The sequence below is a fragment of the Triticum aestivum genome, chromosome 5B, assembly GCF_018294505.1.
Source record: "Triticum aestivum cultivar Chinese Spring chromosome 5B, IWGSC CS RefSeq v2.1, whole genome shotgun sequence".
Taxonomy (NCBI): Eukaryota; Viridiplantae; Streptophyta; class Magnoliopsida; order Poales; family Poaceae; genus Triticum; species Triticum aestivum.
Genome location: NC_057807.1, coordinates 500,914,056 through 500,928,736, shown reverse-complemented (window position 1 = coordinate 500,928,736; position 14,681 = coordinate 500,914,056). Strand labels below are relative to the sequence as shown.

Here is a 14,681-nt window from a genome sequence, read left to right as displayed (position 1 = left end):
CCCTCACAGCTATTCCGGAGCTCGGTCCAGCGTGCGAGGTACTCGCGGCCGGTCTCTGTTGGCCCCTGCACGCACATGGCGAGCTGGCTGGGGCGACTGGGCCGCTTGTACGTCCCCGTGAAGTTGCGGACAAACGCTTCCTCGAAATCGACCCATGCGTTGATGCTGCCCATCGGAGGCTGTTCAACCATGTGCGAGCCGATCCTTGGAGCATGAGCGGTGCGTAGTGCACAACGAGACGACGATTGGCGCCGGTGATGCCAATGGCCGTGGTATAGTCGGTGAGCCAGTCTTCTGGCTTCACGGTCCCGATGTACTTGAGGGTGTCGCGGGGAAGCACGAACCCCTTGGGGAAGGGCTCCTCCCGGATGCGTGGGCCGAAGCACGCCGGCCCGATAGCGCCGCTCTCCTCCACCTCCAGGGAGCGAGCGAGCTGATCGATGCGGTGGCGTGCGTCGGCGTCGTTGATGGCGCGCAGGCCGAGTCGACTGGCGGCCAGGCCCCGAGGGGCCGGGTCAGCTGGAGCCAGACGCCGGCCAGGCTGGCCAGGTCCATGCTGGGTCTCCGGGGCGGGCACGTTGCCCAGAGCATCGGCGGCGGTGCCGGCCGGGTTGCGCCGGGTCCGGGCTTGGCCGGAGTGTGCCTCGCCGGGCGGCGAGGAGGCCGTGTGCAGGAGTTCGCCGGGTCCGCCAAGGCGGGCGGAGCCGGACCCTGCCGGCTTGGCGAGCTGGTTGAGGCGATCCTGCTGGGTGTTGGCGGCGTGGAGGAGCTCGCGCATCCGCCCGATGCGCTCCTTGAGCTCCTCGCCTGTGAGTTGGTCGAGGCCGACCGCGGCTGCCTCCGCAGCGCGCATGTTCTTGACTGGGGTCTCGTAGATGGTCCGGACTGCGCCGAAGGCTCGGCCGATCGCTCCTCCCCGGGCGCGAGTATCGGCGCCCGGCTTGGCTCGGCCGCGGCGGGCGTGAATTCGTGGGCAGCATCGTGCTCCATCTGAGCAGCTTCCAGGCGGCGCCTGGTGGCGGCCAACGTCTCAGACAGGTCCAACATTTGCTGGCGCATGTCCTCGAGCTGGGTTCGGGCTTCAGCGATGTTGGTGGCGTCAATGTCGGTGCCGATGGGGATGCGGAGGCTCTGCATCACGGTGCGCAGCGGGTCGGACGACTCCGTCCGCGCTGTGGCGGCCGCGGCTTCGGCGACTCTTCTCGCCTTGCTCGACGAGGAAGAGGCGCCATCGCCGGTGACGAAGACCTCCACGTTGGCGTCCATCGCCTCGGCAGTGAATCCGCCACTGAGAGAGAGCGGGGAGTCGGAGTAGCTGAGCACCTCGCTGGGGTACTCGTCGGCCGCGAGCACGTCGGAGATGCGCAGCGCGGTGAAGGAGGCGGCGAGCGCGCCGATGACGTCGTCCACCAGAGCGACGGACTCGTCGGAGTAGGAGAAGGGCCCCGTCCAAAGCATGCTTCCGGTCAGCTCCTCGAGCTGCCCCACGGTGGGCGCCAACTGTCGTGGTGGGTGCACGGCTGATGCCAAGGGATGGCTAAAGAGAGGAGGAGGCTCGAGGGCGCTGGTGGGCTTTGGAGGCGAGGTTGATATGCGCGGGCGCGGGACACCGGACATACCCAGGTTCGGGGCTCTCCGGAGAGATAACACCCCTAGTCCTATCGAGTTTAGTTGGATGGTCGATAGTACAATGTTGCTCCTGGAGCTGTGTGGAGGAGGAAGGAGGCTGGCCAAGGCTCGGGTTGCTCCTTCTCTCTGGTGTTGCTAGGTAGTGGCTAGTCCTATCTTGCTTGCTTTTGCATGTCGGGGATCTTACATGCCATATATCTCATGCCCCTGTGGGCGTGGACTCCTGGGGGTTTTATAGATCAACTCACCCAGGGTTACAATGGTAATATGCGGAGTTGGTGGATCCGTATTGTCGGTGTCCGAGGTTCCGGGCTGGGTCCCGCTTGGGGGCTTGTGGTTCCCCGGGTTCCCCTAGGTGCGGGCCCTGCGTGCCTAGGGGGACTATGCGCCGTCTTGTTGATCGTCATGGTGTGGCCGAGTCGAGCCGCGCACAATGTTCTCTGTCAGGCTGCCGCTTGCTGTCGTCAGCGGTGAGGGCGGGAACACTGTTGTCATGCCAGCCCTGGTCAGCGGGTAGGTAAGGGGCATTGTTGCCACGCTCTGGCTGACCACGGGCATGGGCGGGGGTGTTGGAGATATGCCCTAGAGGCAATCATGTGATGATGATATTTCCATATGTATTCATGAGTCCTTTGTATTGTCCTTGAACATCATCAATGATATGTATCAATAAGTATGTGACTTTTTTGTGGAACTATGTATTGTATGATGATTGTTCTAATGGTCCCTAGTTGATAAGGTTATGCGGACACATATCCTCGACTAGTATACGACTCGGTTGATGACTATGTTTCACAAGTCATGTGCATGGAGATGCTAAACCTATAGTATGGACTCGGGGATGGAGATCACCGAGTCGGACAGACCCACTTTGAGACGCAATGAGATATAGTCATTTGTTAGTCTCAAGTACAATGTTTATGACATGTCCTAGACCTGAGGTCCTCGCATGTTCTCGGGATGAGGATCGACTCACTTAGGGTCTATCAAACGCTACTCCATAAATGGGTAGTTATAAAGGTAGTTTTCGGGTGAGTCGTGATACATGCTGCGAGACATGGTTGACCAAGATGGGATTTGCCACTCCTATATGGAGGGATATTCTCTGGGCCCTCTCGAGTGATCAGATTCGGAAAGCATGGCCATGCGACTTGGGTTAAGTGTTAACCCAGTTTGAGAATCTGTATCACAGTTTCGAGAAGAGAGGTCGAGCTACCACAAGGGTGACAAGTACTCGCCTTGGGCTCGACAACAAATATCGTGAGGCAAAAGGAATGTTGCATATGACACATTGTCAAGGTTCGTCAAAACGACTTTATGCACATATGGGAGTTGGCACGTTCTGCTAGGAGCCGCTACCAACTATCGACTCTGGTCGTGTCCATGTGTACGTGAACCTATAGGGTCGCACACTTAAGGGGATGCAGCCCATTCGGATTAGATATGAGTGGAAAATGGATGTGGACTCCAAGTGGGCTCAAGTGTTGAGCCCACCTCGGAGGTCTATATAAAGGGGAGTGGGCGCACCACTTAGGGTTGATCCTTTTTCCACCCTCGAGAGCCGCCGCCACTCCCCACGCCCATGCCGCTTGACTGGACCTAGCAGTCCGCCGCTCGACGCTGCTCCCCGTATGTGTGGATACCTTGGAGGCATCGCATCTGCGGTGCTTGGACGAACCATTCGAGGGAACCGCGAGGAGCCGTTCGCGGGAGATCACCGTTTGCGGATATTCGTTGTTCGTGGGAGATCGGCATCAAGAGGGGAGACGGCCCGAGAGATCGACTACACGCATCACCAACTCTACTTTCGCTGCGGTGACTACGCGTCTAGTGGTAAACCCGATCTCGTAATCTATTTCTAGCAGCATGATCTTGGGTGCGTGGTAGAGAATTTTATTTGGCGCTAGTGTAGCGTACCGCGTGTTCCTACAGGGGGCACTGTAGTCTTGGTCATCGGTGATTGAGGTCTCGTCCCATCATACGGCCTTGGACAGGAGTTGACCCGTGGCTGGGTTGCTGTGGACGCCACGGGTGGGTTGGCTTGCTGGGGAAGCCAAGGTTGCGCCGGGCTGAGCTGCCTTGCGCCAGCCACTGCGGCCGGGTCGATGTATCTTGCCGAGTCGAGGGTCTTGGCCGGGTTGCGCGCCTTGCCGGGTCGAGCGACCCGGCGTGGCGCACGCGGTTTGTGGGGCGATGCGGGCCCTGCTGTTTTTGAAATAGATCCGGGTTCCGTTGCCTGCCCGGGGTTCATCCCCCCGACAGGTACCATCTGAGGGAAATTGGGATTATTTAGCATAGGGAATCCTCCTGCCATCTGTATCTGGCCCCCTTGCATCCCCATCTGCTGCATGCTGGGATTAGCAACCACAAAGTTATTACCAGTGGCCATCTCTCCAGTCCCAGCCTGAACTTTTTCCTGTTGCTCTCCAAATCTGCCTGAGCTAAATCTTCCTAACTTACCTTCAGGGTATCTACCATTTCCCATCGAAGCCCCTTCTTCCCCTGAGCCACTGTTGTTAGTCCCGGATCCTCCTCTGTAATTCCCCTCTCTATTTCTCCATTTGAAGTTGTCCTGATCTCTCACATCCTGCCTACCAAACCCTCTGTCAGAGATATTAGATTTGCCATAGAAATTACCTCTCCCACCAAATCATGTTCCTCTTCCTGGTCTTGGGCGCCAATTATCTTGCCTGCCTGCCATGATCTCTTCTTCTTCCCAGCAAGATTCTGCCTCCACCGATCCTGTCGCCAGACCAACCGCCACCCTGACTTTTTTAGGGTTTGGTGGGTGGAGGAAGTCTGGCTCTAGAACGGAAGGAGGGATGCCTCCTTTATATATGGTCACCCCCCTCCTTTCCATCCCGGGCCACCCAAACCACCACCCCCAGTGGGCCGAGCTACATGGGCCAGGCTTTCAAACAAAACGTGCTAGCAGTTATCTCCTCTGTTTTCCTCCCCACAGGTCTGCAGATCCCCTGCCCCTTGCATCTCATCAGCCACCTCCTCAAGAACAAAATTCTCAGGGATAATAGCCTCAGCTCCTTTAATGTCAATCTTATCTATCTCAGCATTCTCCCATGTGTTTTTTTATGTTACTTTCAACTGAGTTATCTTCATCATTCTCAATATCATTTAGAAATTCAGGGAATTTGACATAATCCCAAATTGCTGGATTTCTATGTTTAATTTTTATCAATGCTAGATCTACACCATTTTTGTGGTAATCTCCCCAACTAGGTGAGTCAGCATAAGTAAACCCTTCCTCACATTCCGTCAGTTTATCAATTTCATCTCTTCTAACCACACCCTCTACATGCTTCAGGAGCATACTCTGAACATATTGATTCATTTTTTTTCTTAATTCTACGATTTACTCGCCTAATACGGCTGTGAGTATCAACGACACGTGATTCCCCTTTTGTATTATCACCAGGAGATGCATATGGAAAAATGTAATTGCAATCTATACCTGAATCAACACCAACCTCGTGAGCATCGCTACCTGAATCTTCACTAGCCAGCCTCTAGAAGCGGTTGCTGGCTAGTGAAGGCATCAGGCTTCGTTTCCGGCAAGGCATGCCGAGCGGCGTGGAGTCGGAGTTGATGGAGCTGGAGCCAGACGAGCGGAGCGACGCGGCACCTGCACCACCTCCCGTGGCGGCTGCTCCATCGGGTCTTCCTGAATCACAATCGGCGCCATGGCCGAGCCTGGAGCAGGGAGCGCTAGCACCCCCTCGCGAGATCTGAGCGCCGTTGCCCTCATGGCCGGAGCGAGGCGCGCCGTCTCGAAGGAGGTGAAGGCCACCCACTTTCGCGCCACCGCCCTCACCGGCGAATCCGCCTGATCCATCGCCCATAGCAGCACCTGGAGCGGATGCTTGCGCCCTCCACGCGTGAAGAGGGACTCCTCCTCCGCTGCCGCCAGCCCCTCGAAGATCGCCTCCGCCTCAAGCTAGCGTACCTAAAGTGAAGGAAGCTAGCGTATGTAACCTAGCACGTTCGCTGTTAGCCCCTGGACACACGTAAAAAGGAAATAAAATAAAAACAAAATGAAACAAAGAAAAATAATAATTACACCGACTTAGATGTGACATAATTATGTCAAATCTATATGAGTCCTAAACACACTTATTATGGTTACCTCTTTCAAGTTTCAGCGGAGCAGTTTCGAAGCGTCAGCCTGTTGGCTGGATCGAGCCGCCCCCATGTCAGCCGCACCGCATCGTGCGCAAGGGATGAATCCCCTCGAAAATCGATCGCCCGCCTCACCCACATCGCCCCTCTGTCCCGTTGACCTGCCCTCTGGCAGAGACGGGCGCTTTTTTTCCGGGAGGTTAGCGATAGGCGCTCAGTTTTTTTAGAATCGATGGGAGCTTGATCTGCGTGTCTCTGTGCGGGATTTGTCAAATGGGCCGGCAGATAAGGCCCAGAGAACCACATGCCTCTGTTTTTTCTTCAAGAGTAGATGCCCTTTAGGACAGTTGGTCTAGGAGAAAAACTAAGCACAACTAACAACCCAGATAAGCTTGATGACGGGAATGGACGGCCAGAAATTGTCAGGTCGTGAGAGGGCTAGGTTTTGGCTCAGTTTTTCTCTCCTAAATATCCATGTAATTGAGGGGAAAAAACATTATACTCCCACAGGCACCATCGTTATCCGGTTCGGTCAGCTGTGATGCCATTGCCAATCCCTCTTGTCTCTTAAAAATCAAAATCATCATTGTGTTCACCCTTTATACCATTATTATATTAAAAAAAATGTAGGCACATCCCTACCCACCTCCCCTCCCCTAAAAAAAAAGAAGATCGGACCGAGGGACCTGCCACGGCGTGGGCTCGTCTCTCACCGTGGCACCTGGCAGAGGGTTAGGTAGGTGCACAGCCGGAGTTGGTGTGTGGGTTGGCACCCCTCGTTGGTGCCCGATGCCCCACGACCCGTCCCAACGGCCTCGCCACGTTCGCTACAAATTTCATTTCAGGTAACACGGACCGCGAGCCATGCAGAGCAACGTGCCGACCCGCCTCGTCACGTGACGCCGGCGGCATGTGATGCGAGCGCGACCGACGTGATCATTCTTCTCCTTCGGTCTCCATCATTTGTGGTTTCCCCGAGCCGGGAAATGGGAGCCCAGCCAGCGACCGAGCCCACGACTCGAGCCAACCGAACCGGTGGTGGGTGACGCGACGCCGTGTGACAGCGACATTCTTTACCTCGCCACTCCCCCCTCCCCCGGCCCTCGCCGCCGCGAATATACCTCGCCTCCGCCCTCCCCCGCATTATTATTACCTCGCCTCGGCCTCCGCCCCGCCCCCTCCCCTTTTATATACACTGACTGGAGCTCACTCCATTCGCACGGACGCGAGGAGAAGCCACGGCGACGCACCGACAGCGCGGAGGAGAGCGTTGGGGGCGGCGGCGGCGGCGGCGATGGGGCTGCTGTCGAACCGGGTGGAGCGGTCGGAGGTCAGGCCCGGCGACCACATCTACACCTGGAGGGCCGTCTACGCCTACTCCCACCACGGTACGCTGCAACGGCCCCCCTCCCCTCCACTCTCCGCGGTTCCGCCGTTCCTCGGGGGTCTCAGCCCTGAATTCTCGATACCCAATTGCTCCGCCGGCCGGCGGCGCTGCGAATTGTGCTTTAATGCGGGGGCATTTTCGCCGCGGGATTTCAGTCACGCTAGTGTTTTCATGTCCTTTGTTCGCAATTAGCGTGCGTCTGCATGTTTCATCTCGCAACTGTGGCACTCTGGGGTTTATCTGTACAGCCAAGTCCCCTGCTTCAAGCAACGATTCCTTGATTGGTAGGAGATGCGCGTCAACCATCAAGTCTCCCTTCCCCGGTTGTCCAGTTTGCAATGCCAAGTTACCTGATGAGAAATTGACAACTTGTCAGCTGCATCACATCCCCCAATTATTGTACAATCGTACTCTCTTTCATCCGGTGTTCAGTATTATACTATGTAAAAATTGCCACAGCATTAATTTTGGTGGAAAAATCATTGTAACCGCAAAAACAGTAGTACAAAACTCCTTCCAGATGGTTAGGCTCCAACTGAGGGGTTTCAATTGGGAGGTTTCAAGCTCAACTGAAGCTCACCAAGGCCATCCCCAAATCCTTCCAGATGGCTGTGATGCCACATGCCATGTTCCTTGCTTTACATGTAGAACAAACGACACTTGTTGCTGCTCACCTACTGCTGACCTACTTGTCTGTCCGTATCTGCTCTTTGCTGTCTTCCTGGAGTAGCCTTCTTATTATTAATTCCAGATTGCTCTAACTCTAAGAGATAAGCACTTCAAGTCTTCTTATTATTAATTCGTTTGGAGTAACTGTATACTAGTATCCAATTTTAATTTTTTTTATTCCAACTTCAGAAGAGTTGCCCCTTTTATCTTTGATCCTCACTAGTTACTGCAATTATTTTTACTTTGTTTCTATGTACTTTAATGAGCTACAGATCTTTGCAATGCATTTAGCAAAGCGTATATGGTGCTTCCACATCGTCTCACTGTGAGGCTACATCGAAGGGAGCCAAAATGATCTGTGCTTTTTATTCGCCGATGCAGTGTTCTATCTATTGAGGTGCTCCTTTTTGTGCATTCAGTGAGGGCCATAGCCCATATGCAGGGAGGACATGCTGTAGGTTTTGCGCATGATGCCATGGGTACCTGCATGGAAATTGGAAAAGCTGCATTATTTGTCAAAACTGTAGAATCTTGATGCTTTAATAAAGTGCCCGTTGTCAGTATTTTTCGGACAAACTGTCTTATCCCTGCCCCACACTCACCCACTCACACCAATCTGTCTATTTTCCCTGCATCTGTGTCTTTTCTTTGATATTGCTCATGGAGTAATTGTTCTAGTGTTAGCCACTTTCTTATTCAGTTGCCACAAATTGCATATTCAGGTATTTATGTTGGAGGGAGCAAAGTGGTTCATTTTACACGAAAGAAGGAAGTTGAAACTTCCAATTCATCCAACTCCATCTCTGGCCTGATCTCACGGGCTTCATCAGAGTGCCCAACATTCCCAGACTGTGGTTTTCAGCTGGCCGATAGTGGCGTCGTGCTCACCTGCTTGGATTGCTTTCTTGGGAATGGCTCCCTCTACTGCTTCGAGTACGGAGTGCCACCTGCAATTTTCCTTGCAAAATTTCGTGGGGGAACCTGCACCATTGCCCAATCAGACCCATCGGAGGTTGTGGTCCGGAGAGCTATGCACTTGCTTCAGAATGGGTTTGGCAATTACGACATATTCGAGAAGAATTGCGAGGACTTTGCGCTCTACTGCAAGACTGGACTTGTACCCGTGGATGAGGCTGGCATTGGGGTGAGCGGGCAAGCATCTTCCGCCATTGGCGTGCCACTGGCAGCTCTTCTGTCCACCCCGTTCAAGATTTTCGCTGCCGGTCCACTTGGAATGGCCACCGTCACAGCCGGGATGTACTGTGCCGGTAGATACATCACTGACATAGGAGTAAGAAAGGATGTCGCGAAAGTCGAAGTGGAGAACTTGTCGTCGCACCTTGGCTTCCGCCGCGTAGAAGATGCAGAATCGGTGAACAGAAGCTCAGACAAAGTGAAGAAGCTGCTCCCGTTGAAGAGAAAGCGCGAGAGGTGAGCTCGGCGATGCAATTTGGGGGAGTATAAGCTTCTCTGCGCTTCGTCGTATGTAGTTGGTGCGGAACTGTGGATAATATCGAATCTATGCTTCAGTATATTAAGGTCGATATATATAGATAATAATGTAACTATGGAACTTGCTCTCATTTGGTTGAGTGCGCACTTCGCATGATGAACTGAAGAATTCTCCGAACTGGTTCTGTGAATCAAATTCAATACTAGTTTGTTCAGTAATCTTAGCTCCTTTTTTCTTACTGCCCGGTCTATTAGTATGACGGCTCGCGTTCAAGGTGTTTTGCCCTGTGTTCTTTCCCTTCTGCTGCAAATCAACAGCATATAAGAAATTCTTATGAGGTTTTCCTTCTGGGCTCTGTCTATGATGGACTCGAATTCCTCCATTTGGCCATTCCTGTCCTGAGTCACCCAAGATGGCAAAACTGTCGGCAGGGTGTGTTTCCACTTTTCACCGGGCAGGACTATTCAGCGTAGTTTATCCCTGGATCGGCATATCTTTCGTCCAGGCTCCGTGATTGTAGTGTAAAATGACGACAACTTGTCCGGATTCTACCACGAGATTCTTCACTGCTTTCTGCTTCTGCATGTGGAAGAATGAAGATATGGGGCATGCAAAGATGCTGCTGCTGCTATGCCTGCTCCCTTGGAAATTTACCCTGTACCTGCATTAGCCTCGCCCTTTTCACCTGCCTCTTCGTCTTCTAGTACCTTTATAATCATTCATTGATCTGGCAGCTGACCCCTCGAGTCATTTCTTTCTCTTGTTTTCAACCGATCCTCTCCTCTCCTCTTCTGGATCTCAAGGCTGGCTGGCTGGGTGACAGGTTGTGAGTGGAGATCTGGGCGTGGATTTGGCCGGAGAAAGGGAAAGGGGTACTATCATTGCCCGGACCACTGTCACGGACAGGTTAATCAGAAAATATTATCACTGGGTCTACGTACAGGCTACAGCACAAGAAATTATTATTCTGTCAGTCGTGGATCTGGTTCACTTGGCCTGTACTGTACCGGCTGAATTCTAAAGTCTATGGGCGTGTTTGGTTGCCGTACCCTACAGTAGCTGCATTGCATAGCCTTTTCATGCAAATGCAGCCTCAAATGCACCATCTGCAAGTTGTTTGGTTGCTTGCATGCTCTCTTACCTGCATGGGCTGAACCACACTGCCTGGTGTTTGGTTGACTGCATGTTAGTGGACAAACCCAAAGCATGGTGTTTGGTTGTATGCAACGTCTGATGTGTGGTAACCTCTTTGGCTAATTGGTGAGGTTACCAGCACACTTCCGCACAACCATGTAGCACACATCATAAGCAGAGCAGAGTATAAACAGGGGATCATCTACTTAAGAGCATATTTCAGATAGGCAGTACCACACTTCATAACAGTTCAAAACATAAACCATAAACAGTTCAAAGTAGACTCGATAGTAATTAGAAAGGAGGTGCCCCGGCCCTACTCCTTGGCGGCGAAGGCTTCGTCGTGCTTCCCGCACTTGTTGACAACCTCAATGCCATCCTCGTCGAAGATGATGACCTTGAGGGTGTCGGGAGTGAGGAGCTTGAACGTCACCATGTAGCCGATCTTGATCAGATGAATGGCTGCGTCGGTTCCCCAACCCTGATCCAGGGTCACCTTGCCGTTCGTCAGCTTCACCATCACCTTTCCAGGAGCAGCCGGTGTAGTTCCTGAGCTTGAACTCCGTCGGCACCGCGACGAAGTGCTTCGTGAAGTCGAGGGGCATGGGGATGCACTCAAGCTTCAGTGCAAGGATGACCTTGCAGAAGTGAGTTGGGCCATCCTCCTCATGGTAGTGGCCGTAGTTGCGGAGCTTGTTGCTGGGGAGCTCCTCCATGCGCTTGTCGTCGGCAACCTCAGGCGTCTTCGGGTCTTCGTCGGCGGTGGGCGGCAGCACAACCTCCTCGGGCATTGGATGAAGGGGCTGCTTGCCCTTGTTGTCAACGGCCGGGAGCACCTCGGTGCCCATCTCATTGCTCTCCTCGATCTGCACACAATTCATGGAGTCACGAATAGCACAGAGTTCATGGCTTATTAGGAGCATGTCTTTAAAACGGCATGACTGTCACTCTTCCTCCTCTCCATCGCGCCTATATTTACTCACCCTGCCCACCACTATTTACCCACCCCCTCTCTTCTCTCACTATCAATCTTCCTCCTCTCCATCGCCATGAGCTCCAGCTCCAGCTCCAACGCCAACCCCTTCTCGTGGGGTATTGGCTGGAGGGCCTTCTTCCGTGGGTTGTCGGCTGGTGACCGCACCAAGTTCGAGAACACCATGGAGGTGTGCTCGAACTTCGGCTAGATGGCTGAGATGCAGAAAGAATCTGATGCGGTGCTCATGAGAGCCATTGCACAAAAGCTGAAGGCGGTGATTCCTGACCCAGCGAAGGGCGCGATGGCAGTCGACATCATTCGCTATCAGGCCGTCTCCGACAATGCTAAACAGAGGAAGAAGTGGGCCAGGTACAAGAGCTACTAGGATCCTAATGACCGTCGTGCCGCAGTGTACTGGGAGAGGGCAATCGTGCCACTAGCGGTCATCGGTGGGGAGTCTAAGGAGGAGGAAGAATCGGTGCAGATACCAGCGAGGGAGCCGGAGCCAGGCCGTCGTACCTGGTAGATCGACCTCGACTCCGCCGAGGACGACGACGACGCCCCGCCGCCCTGCTCTGTAGCGACCCGACCTCAAACGGTCAAGTCTCTGTGCTCAGTGTCATCCCTGGATCAGTAATGCTGACACCACACAGTACTTGGAGGATTTATAACAGAGTAGCAATCACACACTTATTACATCGAATGTCTCAAAAGAGAACTTATTGAAATAAATATGACTTAAGGCCATCTAAAAACGATAACAACGGAAGGCTTGGAAGATAAGCGAGTCCATCAACTCCAACGGCATCACTAAGTATAGAACCATGACCTAAAAGCACCTTACTCATCGTCTGAAAAGTCTGCAACATGAAACGTTGCAGCCCGAAAACGGGTCAGCACATGGAATATGCTGGCAATGTAACACATAGAGAATAACATTGGAATAAGCTACACTACATGCAATTTGGCTGGTGTAAAAGCTCTATGGTTACAGTTTTGCATAAAGCCAATTTTTCCCTATTGCAAAGGAATAAATTTAATTAACTATCATGGTGGTTGTTAAACATTGAGAATGGTTGACAGCATTCTCAATCCCAATTAAAAGTACTCATCAAACCCAACAATATTAGATTAAAGTAACATGATGAGATTCACATGATATCCAGGTACTAGATACTCAAAACGTCCATAACCGGGGACACGGCTAATCATGATTAGTTTGTACACTCTGCAGAGGTTTGCGCACTTTTCCCCACAAGACTCGATTGCCTCCGTTTGATTCCTCGCACTACATGGTGTTTGAGAAACGGATGACCGAGACATAGTCTTTCGGAAGCACTAGCACCTTACATGTGGGTAGACCGGTACACCTACTTTCCCCTACATCTGCTAGTCTACCCGTAAGAGTTCGCACAACTTAGTCAACTATGCCAGAGCCCATAATGGCTTGTGGCTGCACACGTAAGTTTCTAGATTGAATAATCTCATGATCCCTTTGAGCCTGGGTGGCGGTCCGAAGAAATACAGGCAAGTCCTGATAGAAACCAGGTGCCTCAATCCACCCAGATGTGTGTTTAAGTTGCCACCTTAAATAAACCATTGATTAACAATCTCACATCTGTCATGGATACACTCACCCAATCCACGTCTACTAGCATAGCATGGCATAATAAGCAAACGCAGAAGTAACTCCCAAAGGTTTGATAATAAAACGGGTAATAGGTACTACCTCATCTACTTCCCATCCCACAATTTAATTAGATCCTAATCATGCAATTGTTTGAGGATTGGTCTAATGCATAAAAACCGGGTATGAGAAAAAGGTATGATCAAAGTGTTACTTGCCTTGCTGATGATCCGCAAAACCTAGAGACTCGAAGTAACAGGCGGCGCACTCCGGGTATTCTATCGCAGACAAACCAACAAGCATACAATAAGTACTCATCTAATGCATAGGTAAAACTCGAATAAAAGATCCGACCAGAATGTTCAACTTAAGAACTCCGGTTTGCAAAAAGAACCAAATCAAACAAAGCAACGAAAGTCAAACGGCGAAAGAAAACAGCTTCGTTTTACTAATCTGGATCTAAGTCAAATTTTACAGAGGCAAAAACTTGTTTAAGTAGATTATTCAGAAAGAGGGTTTCGAGACGAAACTCCAGGCGCTTGAATCGCCTGATTCTGATAAACGAGCGAAAAGTTATACTAGAACGAAAATCAGATCTGGAATCGCGATCAGAAAATTCGCGGATTAAATCCGAGAAAAAGAAAAAACGACGAACGGATTAACAAACGAACGTTCGTTAATTTAACGAATCTGACGAAGGCGTACGTTAAAACGAACTAACGGACGATCATCCGCTAATTAACCTAAACCGAAAAAAACCGAAACAAAAAAAAACGAAAAAAAACCGTAATGAAAACCGCCCGGTTTTTAAGAAAACCGGCGGCACGCGGTTCGAGGCAGCGGCGAACCTCGGCGGCGGCGGCGACGAAGTCCGGCGGGTCCGGCGACGGCGGGCGGCGGCGCTGGCGGCGGATCTGGCTGGCGGCGGCGGCGGGCGCTGGCTAGGGTTAGGGTTCGGCGCGGGTGTGGGCCGGCGGCGGCTGGCGGGCTGGCGAGGCGGGGCGGCTGGGCCTGGGGGGGGGGGGGGGCGCCGGGGCGGCGCTATATATAGTGCCCCCCGAGCGGAGTCCCGCTCGGGCACGGCCCGAGGTCGGTTGCGCGTTTTTTTTAAAATAATTCCGAGCAGAAAAAAAAGAAATACTAAACGGACTCCAAAAATCCCGAAATAAATTTTCCCCGACTTCTAAAATCAAGCCGGACTAGATGAACATTTATTTGGGGCCTAAATGCAAATTTGAAAAACGCGCATTTTTCCTAAATTCAAATAAAAGGCGAAAAACTCCAAAATAAAACTTATTTGATTTTTTATTGAATCTTCATTATTTCTTTATTTTGGGAAAGTCATTTTATTCCCTCTCTGAATTTTTGGTAGTAGAAATAATTGAAGATAAAATAAATAAAATCAATGATCCTATTTTCAAAATTTGAGAAAAACTCAAATAAGAAAATAACGAAATCCCCAACTCTCTCCGAGGGTCCTTGAGTTGCATAGAATTTCTAGGATCGAGCCAAAGATGCAACAAAATATGATATGCAATGATGATCTATGTATAGCATTCCAAATTAAAAATTTGGGATGTTACAAACCTACCCCCCTTAAGATGAATCTCGCCCTCGAGATTCGGGTTGGCTAGCAAATAGGTGAGGGTGGTCCTTGAGCAGATCTTCCTCT

The 14,681-nt window shown here is 51.8% G+C and overlaps 1 protein-coding gene across 1 annotated transcript; it reads left to right on the top strand.

The window, feature by feature from the left end:
* Positions 1-6,865: 6,865 nt before the first annotated feature.
* Positions 6,866-9,472, top strand: LOC123112776 (protein LEAD-SENSITIVE 1). Its single transcript, XM_044533867.1, has 2 exons — positions 6,866-7,151; positions 8,542-9,472. The coding sequence occupies exons 1-2, from the start codon at positions 7,058-7,060 to the stop codon at positions 9,252-9,254; spliced, it is 807 nt and encodes a 268-aa protein (XP_044389802.1). The 5' UTR covers positions 6,866-7,057; the 3' UTR covers positions 9,255-9,472.
* The last annotated feature ends 5,209 nt before the right edge of the window (positions 9,473-14,681 follow it).

What these genes read in the sequence shown, in the direction of transcription:
- LOC123112776 (XM_044533867.1), top strand. Translation starts at nt 7,058, where the DNA reads ATGGGGCTGCTGTCGAACCGGGTGGAGCGGTCGGAGGTCAGGCCCGGC. An exon ending in CTACGCCTACTCCCACCACG is followed by an intron (nt 7,152 to 8,541) that starts GTACGCTGCAAC and finishes TTGCATATTCAG; the next exon opens with GTATTTATGTTGGAGGGAGC.